Raw genomic sequence first — 25,391 nt, 5'->3', positions numbered from 1 at the left:
GAGGGATGAAGGTGATCGAGAATAGAGCAATGAAGGACGAGGAGAAGATGGAGATTCAGGAGATGCAGCTGAAAGAGGCCAAACACATCGCAGAGGAAGCTGACCGTAAATACGAGGAGGTAAAGCTCTTTCATTCCTCAGTTCAGCTGCGTGCACCTAGGAATATGGCTGGTATGGCTGGATTGGGGCTCAGAGCCAGGGAGAGTTCTGCACACCTCCAATTTGTGACCTAGGATTGGCAGCACTGATTGTTCACTGGCCCGGTGAAGTAGCAAGTTTTTCAGCCTGCAGTTGTCTTGGTGTATTGGGGCATGTTAAACAAGATTCATAAAATACAACCACTCGCCCACTTCACAATATTGTAATGTGGGCAAAGTGTTTATAGTTTGTCCCAAATGCAAGCAGCCTAATGATTAAAGGAGACTTGAAATGCCCCCAAAACTGTGAAAACTGCCCCTGGTAAAGCGAAACATTGTCTATCTCAGGTGGCTCGTAAGCTGGTGATCTTGGAGGGGGAGCTGGAGAGAGCCGAGGAAAGGGCTGAGCTCGCTGAATGGTAAGGCGAAGATGCACACAGATGCATATTTACAACATATACACTTAGAAACGCCTGGTTGTTGTTGTTGTTTTAAGCGTTCACATTATAGCCAAGCGTGTCTCTTGTGTTTTTTTGTGCAGTAAAGCCAGTGACCTGGAGGAGGAGTTGAAAAATGTGACCAACAACCTGAAGTCCTTAGAAGCCCAGGCGGAGAAGGTGAGGGTGAACGGCCAACAATGAAAACATCAGACACACATGTTCAAGTGATAAAACAAGAACAACTTTATTTATAAAGAACTTTAAAAACAACACCGTTGACCAAAGTGCTGTGAACGGATAAAAGAACAAAGTAAAACACAAAAATACAAAGGCAAAGTTCTAGCAAGCATAAAAACAATAAAATACAGAAAAACAGTAACAATACTGACCAATTCATGAAACAAATACTCAAACTGAGTTAAAAACCAAAGAGAAAATATGTTTTAAGAGAAGTTTTAAGAGGAAGTGAGTCAGCCTGCCGGACTTAATAAGGCAGCTGATCCCACAGCTGCCTTCGAGGGCAGCGGCTTAAAACGCTCGGACAAGTCTTACATTTGCCTAAGGTGGTACACAAGTTTCACATATAAACAAAAAAACAACACTTTTGTTAAGGACTAATTATAGCCATAACATTAAATAAACACCTTTAGCTGGAATGTCAGACAGCCGGGGTAAAACATCTTAACATAAAATCCCATACTGTCTAATTCTACACAGTCTAAATATATAAAATGATGTGCATAATGAACACAGAGTCTGGCTCTGAGAACGTACTCTTCCTCACACTGATGGGTCCAGTCATTTAGGCTGCACCATGGCTCAATAGACGGTAAATTCAGGCGAGCTACGTTACATCAATGAAGTCCTCCTTTCTGCACAATGTGTTTTCCCTGCTAAACTGCTGAGAGAAAACCCATAAAACCTGTGATTTAAGCACAATTAGCCACCAAGGACAAAAGTATTTATACGACATTGAACTTTTTCACATATTGTCATGTACAATTACAAATATTGTCATAGCCAACACAAATTAGTATAACATTCATGACACATGGTTTTTAGAGTTTACTTGGAATTAAAAATGTAGCATTTCCATCCAACTGTCTAAATAGAATCCAGTTATGTATTATTTGATCTATACAGAACAGCTGGATTTATCAAAGGCCTCAAACATTTGTTTGAACATTAGCGAACAAACAGCATTATGAAGACCAAGGAAACTTAGCAGACACTTCTTTGCAATCATCTGAAAATGGAAAGACTATGGAGCAACTACAGGTCCTTCTCAAAAAATTAGCATATTGTGATAAAGTTAATTATTTTCCATAATGTCATGATGAAAGTTTAACATTCATATATTTTAGATTCATTGCACACTAACTGAAATATTTCAGATCTTTTATTGTCTTAATATGGATGATTTTGGCATACAGCTCATGAAAACCCAAAATTCCTATCTCACAAAATTAGCATATCATTAACAGGGTCTCTAAACGAGCTATGAACCTAATCATCTGAATCAACGAGTTAACTCTAAACACCTGCAAAAGATTCCTGAGGCCTTTAAAACTCCCAGCCTGGTTCATCACTCAAAACCCCAATCATGGGTAAGACTGCCGACCTGACTGCTGTCCAGAAGGCCACTATTGACACCCTCAAGCAAGAGGGTAAGACACAGAAAGACATTTCTGAACGAATAGGCTGTTCCCAGAGTGCTGTATCAAGGCACCTCAGTGGGAAGTCTGTGGGAAGGAAAAAGTGTGGCAGAAAACGCTGCACAACAAGAAGAGGTGACCGGACCCTGAGGAAGATTGTGGAGAAGGGCCGATTCCAGACCTTGGGGGACCTGCGGAAGCAGTGGACTGAGTCTGGAGTAGAAACATCCAGAGCCACCGTGCACAGGCGTGTGCAGGAAATGGGCTACAGGTGCCGCATTCCCCAGGTCAAGCCACTTTTGAACCAGAAACAGCGGCAGAAGCGCCTGACCTGGGCTACAGAGAAGCAGCACTGGACTGTTGCTCAGTGGTCCAAAGTACTTTTTTCAGATGAAAGCAAATTCTGCATGTCATTCGGAAATCAAGGTGCCAGAGTCTGGAGGAAGACTGGGGAGAAGGAAATGCCAAAATGCCAGAAGTCCAGTGTCAAGTACCCACAGTCAGTGATGGTCTGGGGTGCCGTGTCAGCTGCTGGTGTTGGTCCACTGTGTTTTATCAAGGGCAGGGTCAATGCAGCTAGCTATCAGGAGATTTTGGAGCACTTCATGCTTCCATCTGCTGAAAAGCTTTATGGAGATGAAGATTTCATTTTTCAGCACGACCTGGCACCTGCTCACAGTGCCAAAACCACTGGTAAATGGTTTACTGACCATGGTATCACTGTGCTCAATTGGCCTGCCAACTCTCCTGACCTGAACCCCATAGAGAATCTGTGGGATATTGTGAAGAGAACGTTGAGAGACTCAAGACCCAACACTCTGGATGAGCTAAAGGCTGCTATCGAAGCATCCTGGGCCTCCATAAGACCTCAGCAGTGCCACAGGCTGATTGCCTCCATGCCACGCCGCATTGAAGCAGTCATTTCTGCCAAAGGATTCCTGACCAGGTATTGAGTGCATAACTGTACATGATTATTTGAAGGTTGACGTTTTTTGTATTAAAAACACTTTTCCTTTTTTGGTCGGATGAAATATGCTAATTTTGTGAGATAGGAATTTTGGGTTTTCATGAGCTGTATGCCAAAATCATCCGTATTAAGACAATAAAAGACTTGAAATATTTCAGTTAGTGTGCAATGAATCTAAAATATATGAATGTTAAATTTTCATCATGACATTATGGAAAATAATGAACTTTATCACAATATGCTAATATTTTGAGAAGGACCTGTACATACCTAGCCAGGCATGGCCGTCCACCTACACAGACAGGTCGGGAAAAAAGGGCATTAATCAAAGAAGCAGCTAACAGGCCCATGGTCACTCTGGAGGAGTTCCAGAGAGTCAAAGCTCGGGTGGGTGAATCTGTAAACATGACAACTAATATGTGTGCAATCTACAAATCTGGGCTTTCTTGAAGAGCTACAAGCCATATAGGGGAAACAGAAGAAGGCTGCTCTGGTCAGATGAAACCAAACTTTGTTTGGCCTAGATGTAAAACTCAATGGTGGCAGCATTATTCTGTGAGCATTCAACTGGGAATCTGCGTCGAGACTTGAAAATCGATGCTTAGATGCTCTCCATCTGATATGACTGAGCTTGAGCTATTTTGTGAATAGGCAGACATTTCAGCCTGCAGATGTGCAAAACTGATACGACTCAAAAGACATGAAGCTGTAATCATTTAAAGGTGCCTGTACACCTCTAACTTTTCTTTTCCACTCAGAATTATGCCTCACATAAAATCCCAATAAAATACATTGACGTTGGTGATTGTAATGTGACAGAATGTGAAAAGGTTTAAGAGATGTGAGGAGACGGTGTAAAACACTGTTGGGTGTGTCTGCGAATGGCAGCTGCAGACACCTGCGCTTCCCTTTTGTTCTGCCTTCCCCCCCCCCAGGATTAGGCATGCAGTATGACAGCATGCCAGTTTAACCACATGCCTACTTTCCCTTTGCATTGAATGGTATGCTTTTACTTTCTTCTGCCAGGCCTGTCATGGATGACGGCACAGCTCAGTTTGTTCCCAGAACAAACCAACATATTTGTCTGCCTGGAACTTACTTTTACGCTGTGTAATTCCTCCTTGTTCTTGCAGCTGTTCATTAATGCTCACACTAAATGCATCTGCAGGTGAAAGCAAGTTGGAACACGTTTATATTAATGCAACTGATTTAGTTTTATGTTTTTCCTGTCTTGTTAACAGTACTCAGAAAAAGAGGACAAGTATGAGGAGGAGATCAAAGTTTTGACTGACAAACTGAAGGAGGTGAGATCCAGATCGTTAAAATAAGATGTTCCTCTCTGATTTTACTGTCATATCAGGATTATATTTCAGTAACTGTGCCCCATTTCGCATCCCTTAAAAGATTTAAGATAATACAAGAAAAGCTTGTTTGTTATTCCGGTTTTTATGCCAGTAAGGGGATCATTTTTGTTATTTTTGTTGGGTTTTGTTTTTGGTTTGACAGGTTCAAATGTAAAGGTGTCTCAGGCATGAATGGGTAGACATGTCATTTTTCTTACTGCAAAACACCCAGAAAAGAATGTGGAAAACTTTTCCAGTGGTGCACGCTGGATTACTTTGTTGAGGCTCGCTGACTTTGTGTGTCTGAACTCCATCCAGGCTGAAACCCGAGCAGAGTTTGCAGAAAGAACAGTGACCAAACTGGAAAAGTCCATTGATGACCTGGAAGGTATGCAAGTGTTACCATTCTGGTTAAAGTGTAGACGGATTATGGTCTTTGTTTCGCAGGTTAATGCACTCTTAGTGCAAACAGCAAGTTGTTTTGAAAGAAATCTTTGAAGAAGTGGAAATATTTTTCCGGAGGATAAAACACTGTTGAGGACCAAAACTATGGGAACTGCCAATCAAATACGAAGAGATCCTTTTTCCGAGGCTGCAAAGAGGACAGAATGTGCTTGCATGTTTTGTAGGTCAGCATTATTTAGTTGATGAACCACAGGGAGCTGACTTTATAGAGTTATTGGAGCAGCTTTATGAGACACTGAGAGAGGGCTTGAACGCTCACAGCTCACCCAGCAAACGAGCTGCTAGCCTAATTAGACATGCATCATTCTTTAATCCAAGCATTTCTGCATATTTTTTAAAAGCCTGACCTAATTTTTTTTCTCTTTGTCTTCTCCATCTTTCCTCTTCTCTTTCCTGTCTCCAACTGTCTCTCATGCTGCTTTTGGCTTGTCTGTGTTGCTGCTGTCCTTGCCACCCGCCTGTACTTGGCTGTCGACCTCTTTGATCTCCAGATGAGCTGTACGCTCAGAAGCTGAAGTACAAGGCCATTAGTGAGGAGCTGGACCATGCCCTCAATGATATGACATCTCTTTAGGCATCTTCTGCTTGCTCTGATTCTCTTCTGCCACAGTCTGTGTAGCTTTTTCTCCTGCAAATCATATGTGCCTTTTACTCATCTTGCTTGGCAAAACTATTTCATTAAAGTCTCTTTATTTCCTACTTTGCAGAATTTGTCTCTGTTCTTAATTATGACTGTAACAGAAACATTTGTCCCCTTTTTGTCGCATTAAAGCCTCAAACTCCAATATTTTAGAGATTTTATTAAATGGACCATTGCAAAGCAGTGCATAATTGTGAAGCGGAAGGAAAACCATACATGGTTTAAACATATTTCTGCATTTAAAAAGTGTTGCTTGCATTTTTATTCAGCTCCCTTTAACGTGATACCCCTAAATAAAATCCACTGCAACCAACTGGCCTCAGAAGTTAATTAGTAAATAGAGCGCACCTGTGTGTAACTTAAATCAGTATTAACCCGTCTCTTCTGTAAAGCCTCAGAGGATTGCTAGAAAACATTAGCGCACAAACCACATCATAAAGACCAAGGAACACAGCTGACAGCTCAAGCTTTGAACTTCTCACAGTGTTCAGTCCATTATCAGAAAATGGTAAGGGTAAGGCACCACTGCAAACGTTTAGATATAATCGTCCACCTAAACTGACAGGCTGGGCAAGAAGAACAATAATTAGGCAGTCTTGGTAGTTCTGGAGGAGCTGGTTGGTCAAATCTGTTTACAGGACAACTCATATTTTTGCATTTCATCTGACTGCTATGGAGGAGTGGTAAGAAGAAAGCCAATGTTGGAATAAAAGCCACAAGAAGTTCCATTTGCAGGGACACAGCAAACGTGGAAGAAGGTGCTCTGCTCTGCTGGGACCAATGTTTACAGTAACTGTTTGGCCTACATGCACAACACTCGTTTGATGGAAAGCTGAAACTGTACATTGCCTTGAACATGACACCCTGCTGTTGGGATGCTTTTTCTCTAAATAAACAGCTTCCCAGTTCTTCTGGAGTTCAAAGAAATATGAGCTAAAAATACGGAAAAAACACGAGACTGGGATTGGGGTTCATGATCCAGCAGAACAGACGAACCTAAACATACAGTCGAAGCTACAGTGGAGAGCATGTTTGTGCGTTTGAATGGCCCAATCAAGGCTACAATGCTGAGAAGAATGTGGGAACGGCACTGTTTTATGTTAAGTTATAAAATAATTAAAAAGAACAATGTTTCATTTGCCATCACAATTATGCATTACTTTGTGCTGGTCTACCACATCCAATCCCAATAAGATGCATTGACGCTTGTGGTTGTAACCTGGAAAAATAAGAATAAGTTCAAGAGGTATGAATACATGGTTTACTGTCATTTTTGTAGCTATAATATAAAGATGCTTGGTTTCTGTTGCATAAGGCACACCTGACAGTCTTGTATACAAGGTGAGGCTTTTTGGTGACATTTGGTTTGAGTTTACTTTGAATTAATACAGTTTTCAGCCCCTTGTAGACTTGTAGGACCCCTGGTTTAAGTATAACACCTATAGTTCAGTCCTCTAATAGGTCTATATTGTCTTCTAACAGTCATTCAGTTTATGCATGACAGGCACAGTGTTGTGGTTACAGTTTTGCATGTGACACAGTTTAACCCGAGTACTTATGCAAAACATCAGCCCAGGAAAACAGTCCTCTCTTTAGGCACTGAGCTGTGTTTTCAGCTGTTTTTTTAAGAGCTCAACATGTCACCTTTCTTCTTTCTTCAGAGAAATTATCACATGCCAAAGAAGAGAATCTGGGCATGCACCAAGTCCTGGACCAGACCCTGCAGGAGCTGAACAGCTTATAAACGTCCGGAGAGGAAGATAGAGAGGATGAGATCATCATTAACATTCCATTAAAACGTTCGACTCCATTCCACATTTCGAGTTGTAAAACCTTCACTCCCCACAGGATTAACGTAATGCTTGTCCCTTGGTGTTTTTTCCCCCCCTCTTTTTCTTATTGCTTAATTCTTTATTTCCAGTTGCCATTGCAGGAAATTCTTCCAAAAAAGATTTTTACTGACCTATTTAGAAAGAACATACAAAAAATTCAATCAAAGAAGCCTGATTTGGTCTCTGATCTTAAACTGGCTCAAATTGACATCATACAAGCACACCAGTCTTTGCTTGTGTGTTCATTTTTTTTTTTTTAAATCCTATGGGTTGAATTGCTCAGGCACTCAAGTTTTTTTTTGTTTTTTTTTTAGGAGGATGCAACTAAAGACGTTATTTTAATCTGTGCCTGTCTGAGCCGTGTCCTCCTAAATCTGTTTGGGTTTTAATCTGGATGGTAGCCTGTGTGATGGAAAAGGTTTTTTTCATGTTAGTAATAAACACACTATTAAGGCAAAGCTGCTCCTTCACTTTAATCTTATTTACGATTAATCAGAATCCTGAACTTCAGAGCAACTCTGACCAACTTGAGAACAACATTTGGATATTTACAGTGCGTCAAACCTTTGATAAATTGGGTTTCATGAGAGTCTGTAGAGTCCGAGCTGGCTGCACTACCTTTCCTACAGTATCAGAACACTTGAGCGAGCTCGACCCCAAACCAGAAGCTCTGTCACGTCTTATCAACCATGGTTAACTATTGTATATAGTAGGAGAATGTTAGGTATGTGAAAAGTTGTAATGCTCTGAATATTTTTTTTTTTTGCTTTCTATGCCACTTTTTATTTTCCAGGGGAAATGCCAAGACCAAAGAACACATGACACAGACAATTAAATCTTTAAATGTTTTACTTTTTTTTGTTTTGTGATGGTATCAGATCATGTCAGGGCCTTGGAGGGGGCCTAAAAGTTTTTATCAAGGCCCTTTTTTTTTTTTTTTTTTGCCCCATTTCATGTACCACCCCCTCCATGTTCAACCCTCAATAAATGTTTTACAGAAGTTCTGATTCATTTGACTCGTTCTGCATTTTGAGGTTTTCTATGCTAGGAATAGATAATTATCTTCATACATTTTGAGTTAAGCATAATGGAGTGTACAAGCATGTTCCTCTTTAGACATCTTCATTAAAACCCACATGAGGGTTAAAATATCCCAAAATTACAAGATGTGAATCGTCTAGAGGTGATTTCTCTATTAAGCCACACAGTGACTCCGATCCAGTTATTTCATCGTTCGTTCTGCTGCCTCCTAGTGGATGTCTTGGGAAAATATAACTCAGGAACATTTCTTCCTGAAGGCGCAGCCTAAGTAGAGAACAATATAATGTTGGCAACTACCTGCCATTTAAACACAAAACTGATTTCTTATTAGCACCACTTTGTGATGATGCTCCTACCTGCTGTCAGTCTGCATTTCCCCCCTCGTGGCCTGCAGAGGATCACATAGCAGACGGGGCAGGCCACCGCTGTGTGGGCATGGCTGAAGATGGTGGAGATCCTGTAGCAGCCTGATAAATTAGACCAGGATTATTAGTAATCTTTGAGATTTGTTGTGCTGCAATGAGCTTTGGGGAAGTGGTTACCGATGCATTTGACATCCATAAAGTAGGAGTTGGGGTTCTGCACCAGCCTCTTCTTTTTGTGTTTTCTCCTCTCATCTGCAAGACTGGGGTGCATCAAATCCTTGGCCAGCTGCAAAGGTCAGCAGAGCATTACCAAATGTTGGTCTTTATAATTGATTTAATGGTCTGAGGTCAGGTCTCTAACTGAAGAGGATCCCTAGATATTTGAGGTTGTTTACTGCCCCCTACAGTCTGATGAATGAAATTCTAGTTGAAGCAAGGAAACATGTCCAGACAAGTTCCTAGGCCATTTATGGCAGGTATAGGAATATACACAGATAATATAATAACATATCTTTGACAAATAAGCCTACAACAGTGCAAATCTATACTCGTCATTTTATATCTGCTTTCAAAAATATTTAAGCAGTGAAATTCAGTATCTGTTAATGTTAAAAACAGGAAGAACACAGATAAAACTGGATATTTATTACTTACAGACATGGTTATTTTAATCACCCAAGATGTTCTTTCCAGTACAAAACAGAAGAGTTGAAGTGAGTGTAAAGGTCTGCTCCCAGATTCACCTGCTCCGTTCTCACAAGTCAGAGATCTGATGTTCCTGAGGAGACTGAGCAGGAGGCAGGTCTCAGTCCAGGGGAGGAGCATGGATCCTGGATGAATTAATTCTCAACAGGCCAGAACAATACTATATGGGAGAAATATCTGTTATACTGCATCTACCACGAGGTCTGGGGTGACGTAATTTTATAAATTCTTAAAATAAAATAAATCCTTGGGAACTTCTATCTTTTCCTAGTTTGTGGTTCAACCACCAATAGGCTACTACATAAAACTGTATAGTTACTGATTAATTAAATTTTTTGTTTAACAAATATAAAAAATGTAGTAGTTCTAACTTTTAAGGTGTGTGAATTTGTGTCCATAGCTTTGCTGTTTTATTTATTTTTTTTATTTTTTTGGATAATAGTAGAATTTTAGGGGTATCTTAACATTTACCACAATTATTAATCTAATAAAAAAGTAATATGTAGATTATGTGTTGGTTGGGGTGCTGTGGAGTCCAGGGTGTCAAGGATGCTCTTAAGGTTTATCTTGTGTATCCAAAGTAGGAACTGTGTCAATGTTCTTTGCTGTTGAGCTTTTTCCCATGGGGTTTGGTCTCCACCAGTGCTGCCACTTGTCTTTAATGCTGTTTGTGGTGTTTATGGGTGGGTTGTCAAGGTGAAGTCGTGAAGAGGTGGGTGTCTGGTTTGAAGCCTAAGGTTCTCAACTTTACTTTTTGCAGATGTCGTGGTTGTGATGGCGTCTTCAAGTGATGAACTTCATTAGGAACTGCAGCCATTGAGAGGTGCTCCCTTCAGGTTAGGGGTCAATCTTTGCCCCAAGCAACGGGGCTTAAATATGTTGGTGTTTTGTTCACAAATGATGGTTTTCCAAGCACCTCCAATGTAGTGGACTGTAGTATTAGCAGTAGTAGTAGTAATATTTATTATTATTAACATTTCAAAATGGCTTAGCCACAATCCTGACCTGAGTCGGATATTACTTGGAGCTCATCAGCACAGCTACAGTGGAGAAATGCAAAAAGCTGGTCAGCATTTATATGAAGGGTTTAATCACCATAAAGACAATAACGTTTTTTCCATAGATTATTAAGAAGGGTAAATCTTTTTTTTTTTACATATAATTTTTTTCATAAAATTCACAACTGATTGTCCTTTTATTTGTTTTATGCCAGAAGGTGGTAGACCGGCCGTAAAAGCTTGCCAATGCGGTCGCCGCTGTTTTTGTGGAAGCTGATGCTGATTATGGGCAAATGGGATGTCATTGTTGTTATAGCCTGTTGGCTTTACATAATGATTTCATTATTGATTATTATTTAATAAACAGTTTTAGACCCATAACATAAGGTGATTGTATTTACTTGACATGGAAAATAAATAGCACTATGTGTATGTGTGACGTGTTGAAAAGATGACCAAGATTTATTGCACAAACAGCCGGTTTATTATAGAGCACGAGCGGCTATTCTGAATCGTCACTCACAGAAAAATATAAATAAATGCTTAAAAACACGCTGGATGTCCCAGGCCATGAGGCTGCCACCGGAACTACCAGTTCTGCCGGCCACTGCCACAAATTGAGCTCCCTGCTGCAATTCAATCAATTTCTCGGCACGTTTGTAATGTAATGCAATGCAGACGTGCACAGCGCCCCCTACCGAACAAAATGGGTTGCTCGGTCAGCAAGGAGCTGAGGAAGAGCGGCTGCTGACGTCACTCTGCTGCGCCCGCAGCTCGGAATGCTTTTTCGTTTTCGAGTTCTGGGCAGTACTTTGCGGGCAGACCACAAAAACGAAAAAGCAATGTCTGCTTTATTTTCTTTTTGATCATGGCATAAAATGTGCAGTCATGAAGAAGAAAATGCAAATAGGATGATTGATTACTAATTTTATTTATGGGTCAAATAACGCAGCCACATTCTTAAAATGAAAAAGCATTTCTGGAAATGCTTTTTCATTTTCAAATTTTACATTTCAAATTGAATTTTGGTATCTATTTGCTGGGGTACATTTCGAAAAATAAATCTCAAATGTCTTTTTCATTTTAATTAAGTGAAAGAATGAGCAGTCTTGAAGAAGAAAATTAAAATGCAAATAGAATTATTGATTACTAATTTCATTTGAGTCAAACAATGCAGCCACATTCTTAAAATGAAAAAAGCATTTCTGAAAATGCTTTTTCATTTGAAATATGGTAACGATTTGCTTCCACTGATCGTGTTGAATTATCTCATTTCCGTCTCAGCACCACAAAACAGTTTTTCACATCACCTTCATCATTCTGCAGAGAACACGTTAGGGCAGTCCTAAACATATCAAATGTACTCAAGTGTCATTCCGGGTGGCAACAGTCTCCAAAACGAGCACACCTACCCGGACGGCAGCGGTCTTCCGGAGCCACGACGACGGCACAGAGTGACAGTTGATTTGTCCAACGGGAAGCCCCGCAGCAGCAGCGACCTCTCAGTCTGTACAACGGGCGGGATATCCGCAGTAGTAAGCTAGCTAATAACATGGCGAAGACTTACGATTACTTGTTTAAACTACTTTTAATCGGCGATTCGGGCGTCGGGAAGACCTGCGTGCTTTTCAGATTTTCAGAAGATGCCTTCAACTCAACGTTTATCTCAACTATAGGTGAGTGGAACTCGTATTATTAACGCCGCAATTGACAGAAAAGGGGCACCGGAGCAGCCCATCCCGTCATGCTAAGTTGGTGCTAACTTTTATGGCTAGCATTCAGCGACTCAGGAAATGCGCCAACCGGCTTGAGCGAGGGCTCTTTAGGGCTCCTTCGCTGATATTTGACCTGACTTGGATGCTTTAAAGCATGGGTATTTCTGATTTTTGTATGTGTTGGGCCCGCTGTGATTATTTTAAAGGCTAGACAGAGTTTGACAGCAGAGGTAACATGCTACAAAGTTAGTTGGCAGTGTCATTTTCCTTATGACCAGCTGGCCTGTACTTCGATCTGTTATTGACAACGTAACAGAAAACACGTAGTTAATTTTAAGATCATGCAATAAATCCATTGGTTATAAAAGTTTCGCTTATTTTTTCTGTTTTTAATGAGCAATATTTATTGTTATTACACTAACAAACATGGGCGCAACTTAAGAATGTACTTCATGTAGCCATGAAGACCGGTTTTCATCTATAATTCATAATGGATTGTTAATTTGTGCAAAAAAAAAAAGGTCAATGGTTTAATGTCCCATAAAAGCCTTAAAGTTAAAATATGTAGTGCATATGTAAATATGTATTAACGTATTTTGCTTTTCCGAACTGGTAAATGGATTGAATATTTCTACTTATTAAGAATATTATAGATTTCATGCACCAGTTGTTAAATATTGTCTAATATGTTTAAAATAGTGACAGTGTTGCTTTTCCTATATATATATATATATATATATATATATATATATATATATATATATATATATATATATATATATATATATATATATATTAAATGATGTTTGGTGCAGTATGATCCCAAAATATCTAAATTGATTTATTGAATAACTTCCCCTTCACACTTTATAACCCAATCTACTATTTGACTGTTTTGTAAACAACATGCACAGTTTTACTTTTACTTGATGAAAATACTTAAATTTTGGTGTTTTCCCTTTTTTTTTTTTTCAGGCATTGACTTCAAAATTAGAACGATAGAATTAGATGGAAAGAAGATCAAACTACAGATATGGTAAGATGGACAAATGCAAAAATATTTATCACTGGTTTTAGCCAGTTCCTAATGCTTATCATGGTCACAAGCTTAGTTTTTTAGCTGAAGAAGGGGCTACTTATAACAGCATCTCTGCAAACTATGTGAACATTGTGAGAAGCGTCTTGCCTAATAGTGGAATCTAATACTGGTAAAAAATGAAACTTTTTTTGTGTTAAAAAAAATATTTTTGTGTTTAGGGATACGGCAGGACAAGAGAGGTTCAGGACCATCACGACTGCCTACTACAGAGGAGCCATGGTGAGTTGCATCGTCATCTTTACTGATGATACATTGAAAATGAACGTGTGCGACATTCAGCAGGTTCATCCTAAACCTTTTAAAAGCCACGCCTCATTTTGGTGTTCTTGGTGATTCTTTGCACACCTTGAAAATGACAAGTGTGCTAAGTGACTGTTTCTTTCGCCTCTCGTTTAGTTCAGGTTTAGCTGCGTGCCTGTTTTTTGTTAAAAATATACAGATGAGTCGGATAAACATAAAGCACAGAAAATGACATTGGATTTAACTGTCAGATCAGTAGGAAATGGGTTCAATTTTCACTGGTTCTTTTTGTTTCTCCAGGGCATCATGTTAGTGTATGACATTACCAACGAGAAGTCCTTTGACAACATCAAGAACTGGATAAGGAATATAGAAGATGTAAGCATTTCAGTTTTTGGTGCTAATATTCTGCAGAGATTATATGTGCCACATAGTACCAATATATTTCACTACTGTAAATACCTATTTACCTCACCAAGTTGTTTCCTGCAGCATGCCTCCGCAGATGTAGAGCGGATGGTCCTCGGGAATAAATGTGACGTCAATGACAAGCGACAGGTGTCCAAAGAGAGAGGAGAGAAAGTAAGGACAACTGGGATCTCATGGCGTCTTTCCTCTGTATAGTTTCTGACTTTTTCTCTTGTATCCTGTTCAGCTGGCACTGGATTACGGTATCAAGTTCATGGAAACGAGTGCAAAGGCAAACATCAATGTGGAGAATGTAAGTTCATCCCTTTTCTTTCTACATGTTTTTTTACTCTAGGCTATCTGTAAGAATATCCCATATGTTACAGCATGGTGCAATGACACCCAGTGACGTTTAAACGACTGAATGATTTGGTATTACTGAAAAAAATGACACGTCTTTGTATCATCTGCAGAATAAAGTTTGGCAGGGTTGCTGTTTGCAGATTCCTGTTTAAAATTCAGCATTCAGAACAGTAGATTAACTCTATTATTCAGATTCAGTTCCCCAAACAAACAGTGCACTTACAGTAGATTAGGCAGCAGCCTTCTGTAGACTATCTTCAGCTTTGGATTTTCAATATTTTACCTTGATGGAGATTATGCTGCCTCCTTATAAGCGTTTAAATGTTCAGGCTGTCTTTCGGGGACCACATTTTACTTCCTGTCAGACTTTTTGGGCAGAACAATATAGTGTATAGTTTATAATAAAAAAAAAACTGCGTTGTGTAGTATGCAAATTACACTGGGAAGTGTAGTCTTTTGACAATGCACCTCTACTTTATGGTTGCTTGGATAGTTTTTCTTTCATGTTTCTAAAAGCAGAAAAATAGAAAGAATTGTTAGTTTTGAGACTCTTTCATGCACCCCTGTTTTTAATAGAGATTTTATACTTTTTTTCAGTGTTTTTGTCTTAGAGAAAATAAGCATGGATTTGCAGAAGATTGTTTCATTTTAACCTTGAGTAAAAATACCATGGCATTACAGTAAATAAAAACGTGATCTAATTGCTTTTCTTTAAAGCATAAAAATAAACATTTTCCCAATTGCTGCTAAACTCATTTAACTATTTATTAGCTAATTTAACACATTATTACATTTATTTATTGTTATATAGAATATACAGACATTTTTGTGAGAGATTTTAAGTTATTATTGTGTAAAATATTGTACCTTTTTGCCATTATATAACTCCCAGTCCCCCAGCGACCCTGCACAGGTAAGATGGTGTAGTGGATGATATTAGCTGGTTTACTTGTCAGGCTATTTGCTCCAGTAGGCGATCTGCAGTCAGCTGCAGTATCACACACTCTGCTTGTAGTTTACCACCGGTAGATTTAAATTAGCTTTACCTTTTAATAAGAGTGATGGGTGTCACTTCTTTAATTTTCACTCTATTGCTATTTGTGTGTTCGGTTACCAGAAATATTTCTGAACATCCAAACGTTTTTTTTTTCTTGTGAGTGGGGGAAAGGGTATTTGCCCTCTGTCAGCCAGCTGACCTGCAGTTTGCAGCAACATGTGGCTGAGGGGCACCCCTGCAATACTCTTGGCTTCATAAAGTCGTAAAAAAAATCAGATGGTGACATTGTCTGGCACAGCATTTGAAGGACTTAAAGCATAGAAATGGTATGACAGTCTTTTTTTTTTCGCGGTTTTGAAACCATTGTTTATTTTGATGCTGAAGATTGATCCATGTCTCATAAAAAGCTTATGTCCTACACACTTCAAAGTCTGTATAAATGCAGAAAGTGCCTTCTACATTTATTTAAGAAATGGGCCCACTGATGAAATAATCCTAATTATTGATGCAACAGTGTGGTATTGTCACTGCACAATGACTACTTGTTTAAGCATTATGCAGATGTGGTATATCTGGTTGCATGTGGGGGAAAGGATAAGAGACCATTTGTTTTTTTTCTTCTGTGGTTGCTAATCACAAATACACACACTACCACCTCTCCTGAAGCATTCATCTGAGACGGACCTAATGGACTTGCATGTTTTTGTCTGCAGGCGTTCCTAACCCTCGCTAGAGATATTAAAGCAAAAATGGACAAGAAACTGGTAAGAGTAGAAACACTGTGCTACACATTTTACTGGGAGTTAGAGTATTTTTTGTTGTTGCTGTTTTCCCACAACGACCGACTCTCTTCTGTGTTTCAGGAGGGCAACAACCCTCAGAGCAGCAATCAGGGAGTCAAGATTTCAGAGCCGCCCAAGAAGAGTAGCTTCTTCCGCTGCACGCTTCTGTGAGAAGACGGAAGCGTCGGCATCCACCGTCGCCTTAACTGCGTCCCCCACTGGACAGAACTGGACAGAGCACATTCAGATGCCTGTTTTACTCCTCCTCCCTTGTCTTCCTTCTAAATTTATCTTGTGATTAATTCGGTAAAAAAAACATCCTTCCTCGGTTTATCTTCTAGTCTTCCTTTACGACACCAGTGGATTTCGCTGCTGCGGCCTCTGTTAAACACTGACACCTTCGACTTGAATCCAGAAATTTTATTCACGTTTAAAGGTTGTCTCCTGGTGAGACACTGAAGACGATCAAACCGTTTTTCCTCACATCTCTAGGCTCATGTCATTTAAAAGTTTATTTATTTCATTCTTGCAACCAACAGGACCCCGGATCCTGCCACATGTTTGCACTGACAGCCTGGTCGATTTCTTTTGTTTTTACATCAACGACATGTAAAATGCAGCATGTAAATATATATGTGTGTCGCTGATTATGAGAAAGTACCTTTTACTCATCACAGCTACTGTAGGATTTACATTTCCTATCCACCGTTTTCGTTCTTGATTTCGTAGGCTGAAACATTCCACGCTTCAAGCAAACACTTTGATGTGCAATGTGATGTATGTCATCTGGTTTGTGCTCATTAACTACTCAGGCGGTTGCCTCGTAGTCGGTGCAGGCCTAAGGAAAATGAAGATGAAAGGTCGCACTCAAACCCAGACACCTGGAGGAATCGCAACAATGATGAAATCATTGTTTTTTTTTTTTTCTACTTGATCAACTTGTCCGTTCCAATGGGGGAACACGTACTCAACAGTTTTCCTGGGCCTTGGATTGGGGCTGTGCTGTAGCAGTATTTATGGAGTGAAACAAAACACAGCACCAAAATGACAAAGTGCCCTTTTCCTGTTCTTATTGAGTATGCACTTTCTCCTTTTTGTTCTTCCTGTTTATACAAAAAAAAGTTCTTAACATTTAATGACTGTTTGTTGTCTTAACTGAAAAAAAAAAAGATATTATTGCACAAGAGATTTACGCACCTGTTTTGGTCCTTTTGAAAGCACCTGAGCTGTGACGCCTCAGCACTGTAAGCCAACGAGTCCATCAAATGTTTACCAAAGCATTCCCGCTTGCTGGTTGAATGTTTTTACAGTTCGCTTCAAGCTTCCCTGACGGCCCACGAGCTGCCTGTCTTCAGACGGTCGGCTTGGTTTTTGACCTGCTGTCTTGACATATTGTGCGTGGTAAAAGCTGAAAGGAAAAAAGGTTACGCGCATGTGATTTAACGCTTAATATTTGGAATTAGGAAGGTGCCGATCTCCAGAATTATGTTCAGAGGACTGAAAATAGGAAATTATTATAAATCTGAGTTCATATCATTGTTCTTTCCAATGAGAGTCTCTAATTACACGTGGTGCTGTAAAGTTTAGCGAATCAAACTTGTCACACCATGTTGTCTAGTTTGGGGTTAACTTATAGTTTCAGCTTTTGGTTTGCTCTTACCAGTTCATTGAAGTGTAAAGCACCATTTGGTTAGTAAATTGATTCTCTGTCCTTTAAAATTCGACAGTGTTTGCATATCTTCAACATTCCTAAAGTAGGTCTGGGATTTCCTCAGAGATTATTGATGGGCTCCATGTGGAATAAATAAAATAAATACTTCAGCAATTGTAAATAAGATCTTCAATGATTGTACTGTAGTTTCATAAATTCTATTGATCTACACTTTTTGTAGATATATGTACCTTTTGATTTATTAAAGAGATTCTTTGAAATATTTTGCTGTTTTTCTTCATACTTCAGTACCATTTGTTTTACCTTATTGTTACAGCTGTAGCTGTAGGTTCTTTTTTTTTTTTTGCAGTGCCTCACTCAGATTTGACTAGTTATTTTCTGCAGTTTCCAATCAATTGCACTGATAGGAATCACATAAGATGCTTTATTGTACGTTTATTAATTAGGGCTTTTCTAATTTATGACTTAGTATTCAAGAGCTTAAGTCATTTGCATTTAAGAGAGGAAGGAGCATATGTGATTGGTTGGGTATGCATGTTCCTTAGCAATCAGTAACATGTTTGATGATGAAAAACAAGGAATGAGCAGCTCCTGTTATGCTTACCTTGAACTTTTTCATTTTTTCACAACCACAAAAGTCACTATTTTATTGCGATTTTAAGCAATTACCAACACAACATGCATATTTGTGAGGTTGAAGGAAAAGGACACTGGTTTTTAAAATTATTAAAAGACAAAAGAATCTGAAGTGTGATTTGAATTTGTATTCAACCTGTATGTTTTGGATTGTACTGGTGGAAGTTGAATCTCTACCTCAGTAAGTCTTTTGAAGAACAGGTCTTCTTCCTGAATTGTCCTGTGTTTAGTTTCATCCATTTTTCCATCAACTGTGACCAGCTTCCCTGTCCCCGCTAAAGAGCATGATGCCACCACCATTTTTTATGGTGAGAAAGGTGTGCTCAGGGCTGATGTGCATCGTTAGTTTTTCCTCACACATAGCATTTTGCATGCTGACAAAAAAGTTCAATTTTGGTCTCATCTGATCTGAAGACCATCCACTTTTTTTTTACTAATGTTCTCAAAACAAAACTCTGAAGCCTTCAGAAAGCAGCTGCTTTTACACTGAGATTAAATTACATATTGAGTTCTGTTTTATTTAGGGGTACCAGAGTAAAATGGGCTGAATACAAATTTATGCCGCATTTTTCAGATCCTTAAAACCATGCAACATTGTCCTTCCAATCACATTATGTATTACTTTGTGGTGGTTTATCACATACACTTTTGTGACAGTATCGAGTATGGAAAAGTTCAAGGTATGAATACTTTTGCAAGGCACTGTATTTCATGGCTGACCTTTCATTGGGGTTCAGATGTTAAAATGCTGTTTTGGATGTGAATGGGTTGGTTCCTTCAGGTACTCACGCTACCTTCAGTAGTTAAAAAACACGCATGTTAGGTTAAATGACAAGTCTAAACTGCCTGTAGGTAATAGTGAGTGTGTGCATTGATGAGTTTCTGTGTGAAGATGTCCAGGGCGAACCCCACCTCTCGCCCACTGACAGCTGGAGATGGCTCCAGCAGCCCCCCCATAGATCTGTAAGGATAAAGCGAGAAAAGAATGGAGAAAATATGCTGTCAGCATGTTCATACTTTTGACAGTAGTGGTTTCAGGCTATGTGCCAATATTAAAAAAGGTGTTAAATGCTTACTTGTCAGTTTGGGAAAAATTGCAACTTTCACAAGTGAAAATATTTGTCATTTAAAAGATGTTTTACATGATTGTTCTCACTTTAATTGCATACTATATTTTCCTTCAGAAGCAAGAAGGTAAATGAGGCTACTCTGATGGACTATAAAAGACAGTATTGTATAATATGAATTAATTCCTCTAAATTGTTCCTCTATTAATATATATTCTGTACGACAACGGCCGTCTAGTGAAATATGCAAAGTTCATTGTGAAATAATTCAAAAATAAATTATAAAAATCTATACAAGTAAGTGTATCTTACACTGTTAAAGTTCAGATTATTTTCCTTCAAGCGAATTAGGTTCTTTTTGCCCTGATGGAAAGATCATAGTTTACCATTAGCACTCCTATGAGCAGATTTCTTCTGTTTTTGTTCTATTTAATACTTGTTTTCATATTATCCATCCATTCTATATTAAAGAACTGATATGATACTCAAGATGACACATGGGGTCAATTTAAGGACTCTAAAGTGCCTTGAGATTAACCGGAATGAATTCCCAGTTAAACATGAACGTTCGTTCGTTCGTTCGTTCGTCGTCTTCCGCTTATCCAGGACTGGGTCGCGGGGGCAGCAGACTCAGCAGAGACGCCCAGACGTCCCTCTCTCCAGACACCTCCTCCAGTTCCTCCAGGGGGAGCCCAAGGCGTTCCCAGGCCAGCCGAGAGACATAGTCCCTCCAGCGTGTCCTGGGCCGTGTCCTGGGCCTCCTCCCGGTGGGACGTGCCTGGAACACCTCCCGAGGAAGGCGTCCAGGAGGCATCCGGTATAGATGCCCGAGCCACCTCAACTGGCTCCTCTCGATGTGGAGGAGCAGCGGCTCTACTTCGAGCCCCTCCCGGATGGCCGAGCTCCTCACCCTATCTCTAAGGGAGTGCCCGGCCACCCTACGGAGGAAGCTCATTTCAGCCGCTTGTATCCGTGATCTCGTTCTTTCGGTCATGACCCAAAGTTCATGGCTATAGGTGAGGGTAGGAACGTAGACCGACCAGTAAATTGAGAGCTTCGCTTTTCGGCTCAGCTCTCTCTTCACCACAATGGACCGGCACAGCGCCCCCATTACTGTGGCAGCCGCACCGATCCATCTGTCGATCTCCCGCTCCATTCTTCCCTCACTCGTGAACAAGACCCCGAGATACTTAAACTCCTCCACTTGAGGCAGGAACTCCCCTCCAACCTGAAGAGGACAAGCCACCCTTTTCCGGTCGAGTACCATGGCCTCGGACTTGGAGGAGCTGATCCTTATCTCAGCCGCTTCACACTCGGCTGCGAACCGCCACAGCGCATGCTGTAGGTCTTGGCTAGAGGGGGCCAGCAGGACCACGTCATCCGCAAAAAGACGAGACAAAATCCACTGGTCCCCAAACCAGACCCCCTCCGGCCTGGGAAGAGTTCGGTGAGGCCATGGAGAAGGACTACCGGTTGGCCTCGAAGCGATTCTGGCAAACCGTCCGGCGCCTCAGGAGGGGGAAGCAGTGCTTTGCCAACACTGTTTATAGTGGGGGCGGGAGACTGCTGACCTCGACTGAGGACATTATCGGGCGGTGGAAGGAGTACTTCGAGGATCTCCTCAATCCTGCCATCACGCATTCCATGGTGGAAACAGAGGCTGGGGACTCGGGGTTGGACTCTTTCATCACCCAGGCTGAAGTCACCGAGGTGGTTAAAAAGTTCCGCGGTGGCAAGGCTTCGGGGGTGGATGAGATCCGCCCTGAGTACCTCAAGTGTCTGGATGTTGTAGGGCTGTCATGGTTGACACGCCTCTTCAACATTGCGTGGCGGTTGGGGACAGTGCCTCTGGACTGGCAGACTGGGGTGGTGGTCCCCCTTTATTAGAAGGGGGACCGGAGGGTGTGTTCCAACTACAGGGGGATCACACTCCTCAGCCTCCCTGGTAAGGCCTACGCCAGGGTATTGGAGAGGAGAGTCCGACCGATAGTCGAACCTCGGCTTCAGGAGGAACAGTGTGGTTTTTGTCCCGGCCGTGGAACACTGGACCAGCTCTATACCCTCTACAGGGTGCTCGAGGGTTCATGGGAGTTTGCCCAACCGGTTCACATGTGTTTTGTGGACCTGGAGAAGGCATTCGACTGTGTCCCTCGTATACTTTTTAATTGGGAATAAGTTCAGCATTGTTTGTAACTATCCTGGGTTATTTAAAACTTATTTAAAAGCTTTTGTCTGTTCTTGGGACAAATCCTAACTGCTTGTGTTTGTAAATCACAAGTTATTTCAACAATCTCTACCACTTGTGTTTGATAAGAAGTGATGTTTCACAACACATAATTTTCAGCTTTGTGTTGGAAATTCTTCTCGTTACTGCTGAGTGTCACACTTTCGCTTCTGTTCTACCCTATGCAAATAATCAGCAGTATAAACTGGCAGGTGGTGCAAAGTTGTATGAAGAGACATGCTGTCTGAAAGCAGGCCTTCAGACCAAAAATGGCATTTTATTAATATCTATAAAAAAAACTGGCCACTGATACATTTCCTCTTCAGCCTGCAAGTAGGTCAAATTCAAATGTGTTTATAATTAAGCTGCAGCTCACAATTCGCTTCTAAAACCAACTGCCTGTGTGTACCTGGAGTTTTTCTCTTTGACAGGACAGAGATGTGTAGGCACACCACAAAGTGACCAATACCCGGTTATAAAACAGTCTGTTTGCAAATCCTTTTCCTCTCAAATCATGCAGAAAATAGCTATAGATGAATTAAAAAGCCGTCTTTTGTTCTTTTACTGGAAACACATGCATTAGTGCTTGTAGAGAATGCATTTGCAGGTAAATGGAGAAGAACCCCTGAAAAATACTTCCTTGGAGATTAACACTTCTGTTTTAGAAACAGCCACAGATGGAAATCAGCATGCTTTGACCTTTGTTTAGACTTAATATGAGTCATTCGTCATGTGTGAGGAAAAGCCGCTTTGAAACGTCTGCTCAGTGAGTCAGATCACCAAGCTGTTAATTTGTCACTGAAAGCAAACTGGAGACTATTTTATTAATTCCCTTGGATTTTACTATCTCCCAAAAAGTATTTTCTGTTAGTGCTTGTGGTAATTTTTTATTGTATTAAATCGAATAAAAAGACCTAAAGGGGGAGTTTTGTGCATGGAGAGTATTGTCAATCTGAGTTGCTAATCTTTAGGTACAGAGCAAAACTCGTTTCTTTAAAAACAGAGCAGTAACACTGCTCTTCTGCCCATGAAAAAAAGTCCCAGTATCATGAGCTAGCCCATGACAAGCAAGAAAGATAAATAACGACTAATACATCTAAGGTGAATATTTGGATTGTTGCTTTATTAGAGCTTCAGGATGGATGCCAACGTTTCTTTTCAGGAACAAATTACGCTGAAGATTTACTGATATATTACATTAAAAAAATTCACATAACCTCTTATCTTTGTAGACTTGAGCAGCTTTAGATTATGCAACACTGGCAGGATCACTGTATTAATTTTTCTGTCTCTTAACTGAGAAACGAAAGTTAACTTTCATATTTGCAAGGCCTTAACTCCAACAAGCGTAAGAGTAGTCAGGATGATTTACAACTATCAATTAAACATTGGAAAACACATAGACTGTTCTGTGTAAAGAAATATATAACAAGACAAGTCAAAGAGATGAAGTAGGTGCATTAAACATAAGGAAGCTGTCAGTTTTCACAGTGCAAAAGATTCAATTACTTTTTTCCTCATAATCGTAAACACACAGAGCCATGCGCTTCTACAGAAATACAAAATCACATTTAGAGGTTGTTTAACCCTCTGTTCGACCTTGTAAAAGTAGTCACACCCCTAGAATATTTTGAAGAATTTTGCCACGTCACAACCATAAACTTCAGGAAACCACAAACTTGAGATGGTATGTGTTTAACCAGCACAATGTAGTTTATAATTGTCAAGTAGAAGGAACATTTTCACAAATGCAAATTCTAAAAAGTGTGGTGTGCTTTCGTCAGCCCCCTTTACTCTGATTGCCCTAAATAAAATCCAATGCAGCTAACTGCCTTTAGACCTAAACTGATTGGTAGAGTCCACCTAAATGTAACTTAATCTCAATATTAATACAGCTGTTTTAAGAAAGCCTCAGGTTTGTTAGAGATCATTAGTGAAACAAACATTATCATTAAGACCAAGGAACACAGCAGACTGGTCAGAAATAAAGTTGCTTATTAGCTGGTGTTAAGTTATGCAACAATATCCCGAACATTGAACAGCTCATTAGATGCTACTTAATCCGTCATCCTAAAATTTTGAGTATTGCACGACTGCAAACCTACCGAGACGTGGCGTCCACCTAAGCTAACAGACCACCCAGGTAGAACATTAATCCGTAAAGCAGCCAAGAGCCCCAAGTTACCTCTGGAGGGGCTGCAAAGATCCACGGTCAGGTGGATCTATTTGATGACAGAACAACAAGTCATGCGCTTCCCAAATCTGGCCTTTAGGAATGAAAAAAGAAAAAAAGCTGTTGTTGAAGTAAGACTTAAGAAGTCCCATTTGCAGCTTGATTTAACCCACAGGGACAGAGCAGATATGTGGAAGACGGTGCGCTGGTCAGATGAGAACAAAATTAAACTTTTTGGCCAACAAGCAAAATGCTATGTGTGCTGAAAGACTAACACTGAACATCAGCCTGAAAAACTAAAGCAAGGTGGTGGAAACATCATTCTTCAGCAGGTACGGGGAAGCTGGTCAACATTACAGGGCAATCCTGGAAGACACACCTGTTAGAAGCTACAAAATACTTAAATACCAGCTGGATGTTCACCTTCCAGCTGGACAATGACCTGGTAAGATTTAATAAATTGCTGCTCACAGACATCAAATATGACGGAGCTTGAACTATTGTGCAAAACACAACACTATATGTCCAAAGCTGGCGGAGACATACTCCTTAAATAGCTGTTGCTACAATTCCTCATGGTTAAATCATTGTTCTACAAAGTATCGAATCAGTGGACTTAACTATGTATGCAATCCACACTTTCCAAAAAAATTAAAAACGATTAAAAAATTTCCATATTATCCACTCCTTTGAGTTCATCAGTCATATAAACTTCACATAAGATTCATGAAAGTTTGTGGTTGTAGCATGACAAAATTACGGAAATCGATAGCACATTTGCAAATGTAAAACACCGCATTTTATTTAAATGTGTGTGACTTTGAAACCGCTTCTGCCACTGGAGGAGCTTGCCTCCTCCCTTCCCCAGGTGTTGTCAGGTGATTGAGCTCTGCAGCGTCATTTCACAGTGAAGCCGCCAGAGAAGGTGAGTCACATTTGCTTTGAGCTGGGCTTAGAGTTACAACTTGGATTCTAAATTATGACCTTCATTCAAAAAAGAATGATAACTTTTAAGATAATTCAATCAGATACAAAAGGGATATCAGTTGTTCGGTAGCTCAACGTCGCAGAAAGAACTGGAGCAGATCATTATTGTCGTCATATAATTTTTAAGAGTAAAAGTGCTTTTTTTATTCTTTAAATGCAGCTTGTTGTATGTGGTTTGAATGAAAATAGTTAGATGTGAAAGTTTGCTTTTGTTGAGAATCTTACAGAGGAACAATGATCACGGTATCACATGAAAGGACTCTCCCTTAAAGCGGAACAGTGAAAAGTGAGAAGGGTGTTTTAATGAGTCTGTGGTTTAAACTGTGCACACAAAATGACCTTCATGTACAAATATCTACTATATGGAGTCAGCAAGCTATACAAAAGTCATTTGCAAGCCCATTACAGCAGAACAAAACAGTGTGTTTATTTTGTCAGAA

At 40.1% G+C, this 25,391-nt stretch overlaps 3 protein-coding genes across 6 annotated transcripts in view; 2 read left to right on the top strand and 1 right to left on the bottom strand.

Moving 5' to 3' along the window:
* tpm4a (tropomyosin 4a) overlaps window positions 1-8,479 on the top strand; it is a 33,366-nt gene extending 24,887 nt beyond the window's left edge. For 2 of the 4 annotated variants that reach the window (XM_047375664.1, XM_047375665.1), the window contains 6 exons: window positions 2-119; window positions 486-556; window positions 679-754; window positions 4,441-4,503; window positions 4,861-4,930; window positions 7,309-8,479. In XM_047375664.1, the coding sequence (XP_047231620.1) occupies window positions 2-119; window positions 486-556; window positions 679-754; window positions 4,441-4,503; window positions 4,861-4,930; window positions 7,309-7,391 (481 nt within the window). In that variant the 3' untranslated portion in view covers window positions 7,392-8,479. Of the gene's footprint in view, window position 1; window positions 120-485; window positions 557-678; window positions 755-4,440; window positions 4,504-4,860; window positions 4,931-5,498; window positions 5,707-7,308 lie in introns of those variants that run through there. The other 2 variants (XM_047375666.1, XM_047375667.1) reach the window with 1 other exon arrangement.
* LOC124874341 (40S ribosomal protein S27-like) lies at window positions 8,311-9,724 on the bottom strand. The gene is made up of 4 exons (XM_047375669.1): window positions 9,540-9,724; window positions 9,063-9,171; window positions 8,877-8,987; window positions 8,311-8,784 (listed from the first exon to the last, which is right to left on the bottom strand). The coding sequence occupies exons 1-4, from the start codon at window positions 9,708-9,710 to the stop codon at window positions 8,756-8,758; spliced, it is 420 nt and encodes a 139-aa protein (XP_047231625.1). The 5' UTR covers window positions 9,711-9,724; the 3' UTR covers window positions 8,311-8,755.
* A 2,214-nt stretch (window positions 9,725-11,938) lies between these two features.
* On the top strand, window positions 11,939-18,126 carry LOC124874340 (ras-related protein Rab-8A). The gene is made up of 8 exons (XM_047375668.1): window positions 11,939-12,264; window positions 13,279-13,339; window positions 13,561-13,621; window positions 13,943-14,020; window positions 14,135-14,224; window positions 14,298-14,363; window positions 16,124-16,174; window positions 16,274-18,126. The coding sequence occupies exons 1-8, from the start codon at window positions 12,141-12,143 to the stop codon at window positions 16,361-16,363; spliced, it is 621 nt and encodes a 206-aa protein (XP_047231624.1). The 5' UTR covers window positions 11,939-12,140; the 3' UTR covers window positions 16,364-18,126.
* The last annotated feature ends 7,265 nt before the right edge of the window (window positions 18,127-25,391 follow it).

The sequence above is a fragment of the Girardinichthys multiradiatus genome, chromosome 9 (assembly GCF_021462225.1).
Source record: "Girardinichthys multiradiatus isolate DD_20200921_A chromosome 9, DD_fGirMul_XY1, whole genome shotgun sequence".
In the NCBI taxonomy this organism is placed as follows: Eukaryota; Metazoa; Chordata; class Actinopteri; order Cyprinodontiformes; family Goodeidae; genus Girardinichthys; species Girardinichthys multiradiatus.
The sequence above is the reverse complement of the archived record's forward strand: the minus strand, read 5'-3'. Positions and strand labels throughout refer to the sequence as shown.

Bases quoted from the DNA above. Each gene is read 5' to 3' on its own strand.
- LOC124874341 (XM_047375669.1), bottom strand. From the start codon at position 9,710: ATGCTCCTCCCCTGGACTGAGACCTGCCTCCTGCTCAGTCTCCTCAGG. The intron at 9,172-9,539 runs GTAAGTAATAAA...TGACCTTTGCAG, and splicing joins TGATTAAAATAACCATGTCT to CTGGCCAAGGATTTGATGCA. The intron at 8,988-9,062 runs GTAACCACTTCC...CTAATTTATCAG, and splicing joins TATGGATGTCAAATGCATCG to GCTGCTACAGGATCTCCACC.
- LOC124874340 (XM_047375668.1), top strand. From the start codon at position 12,141: ATGGCGAAGACTTACGATTACTTGTTTAAACTACTTTTAATCGGCGAT. The intron at 13,340-13,560 runs GTAAGATGGACA...TTTTGTGTTTAG, and splicing joins AAGATCAAACTACAGATATG to GGATACGGCAGGACAAGAGA. The intron at 14,021-14,134 runs GTAAGCATTTCA...TGTTTCCTGCAG, and splicing joins GGATAAGGAATATAGAAGAT to CATGCCTCCGCAGATGTAGA.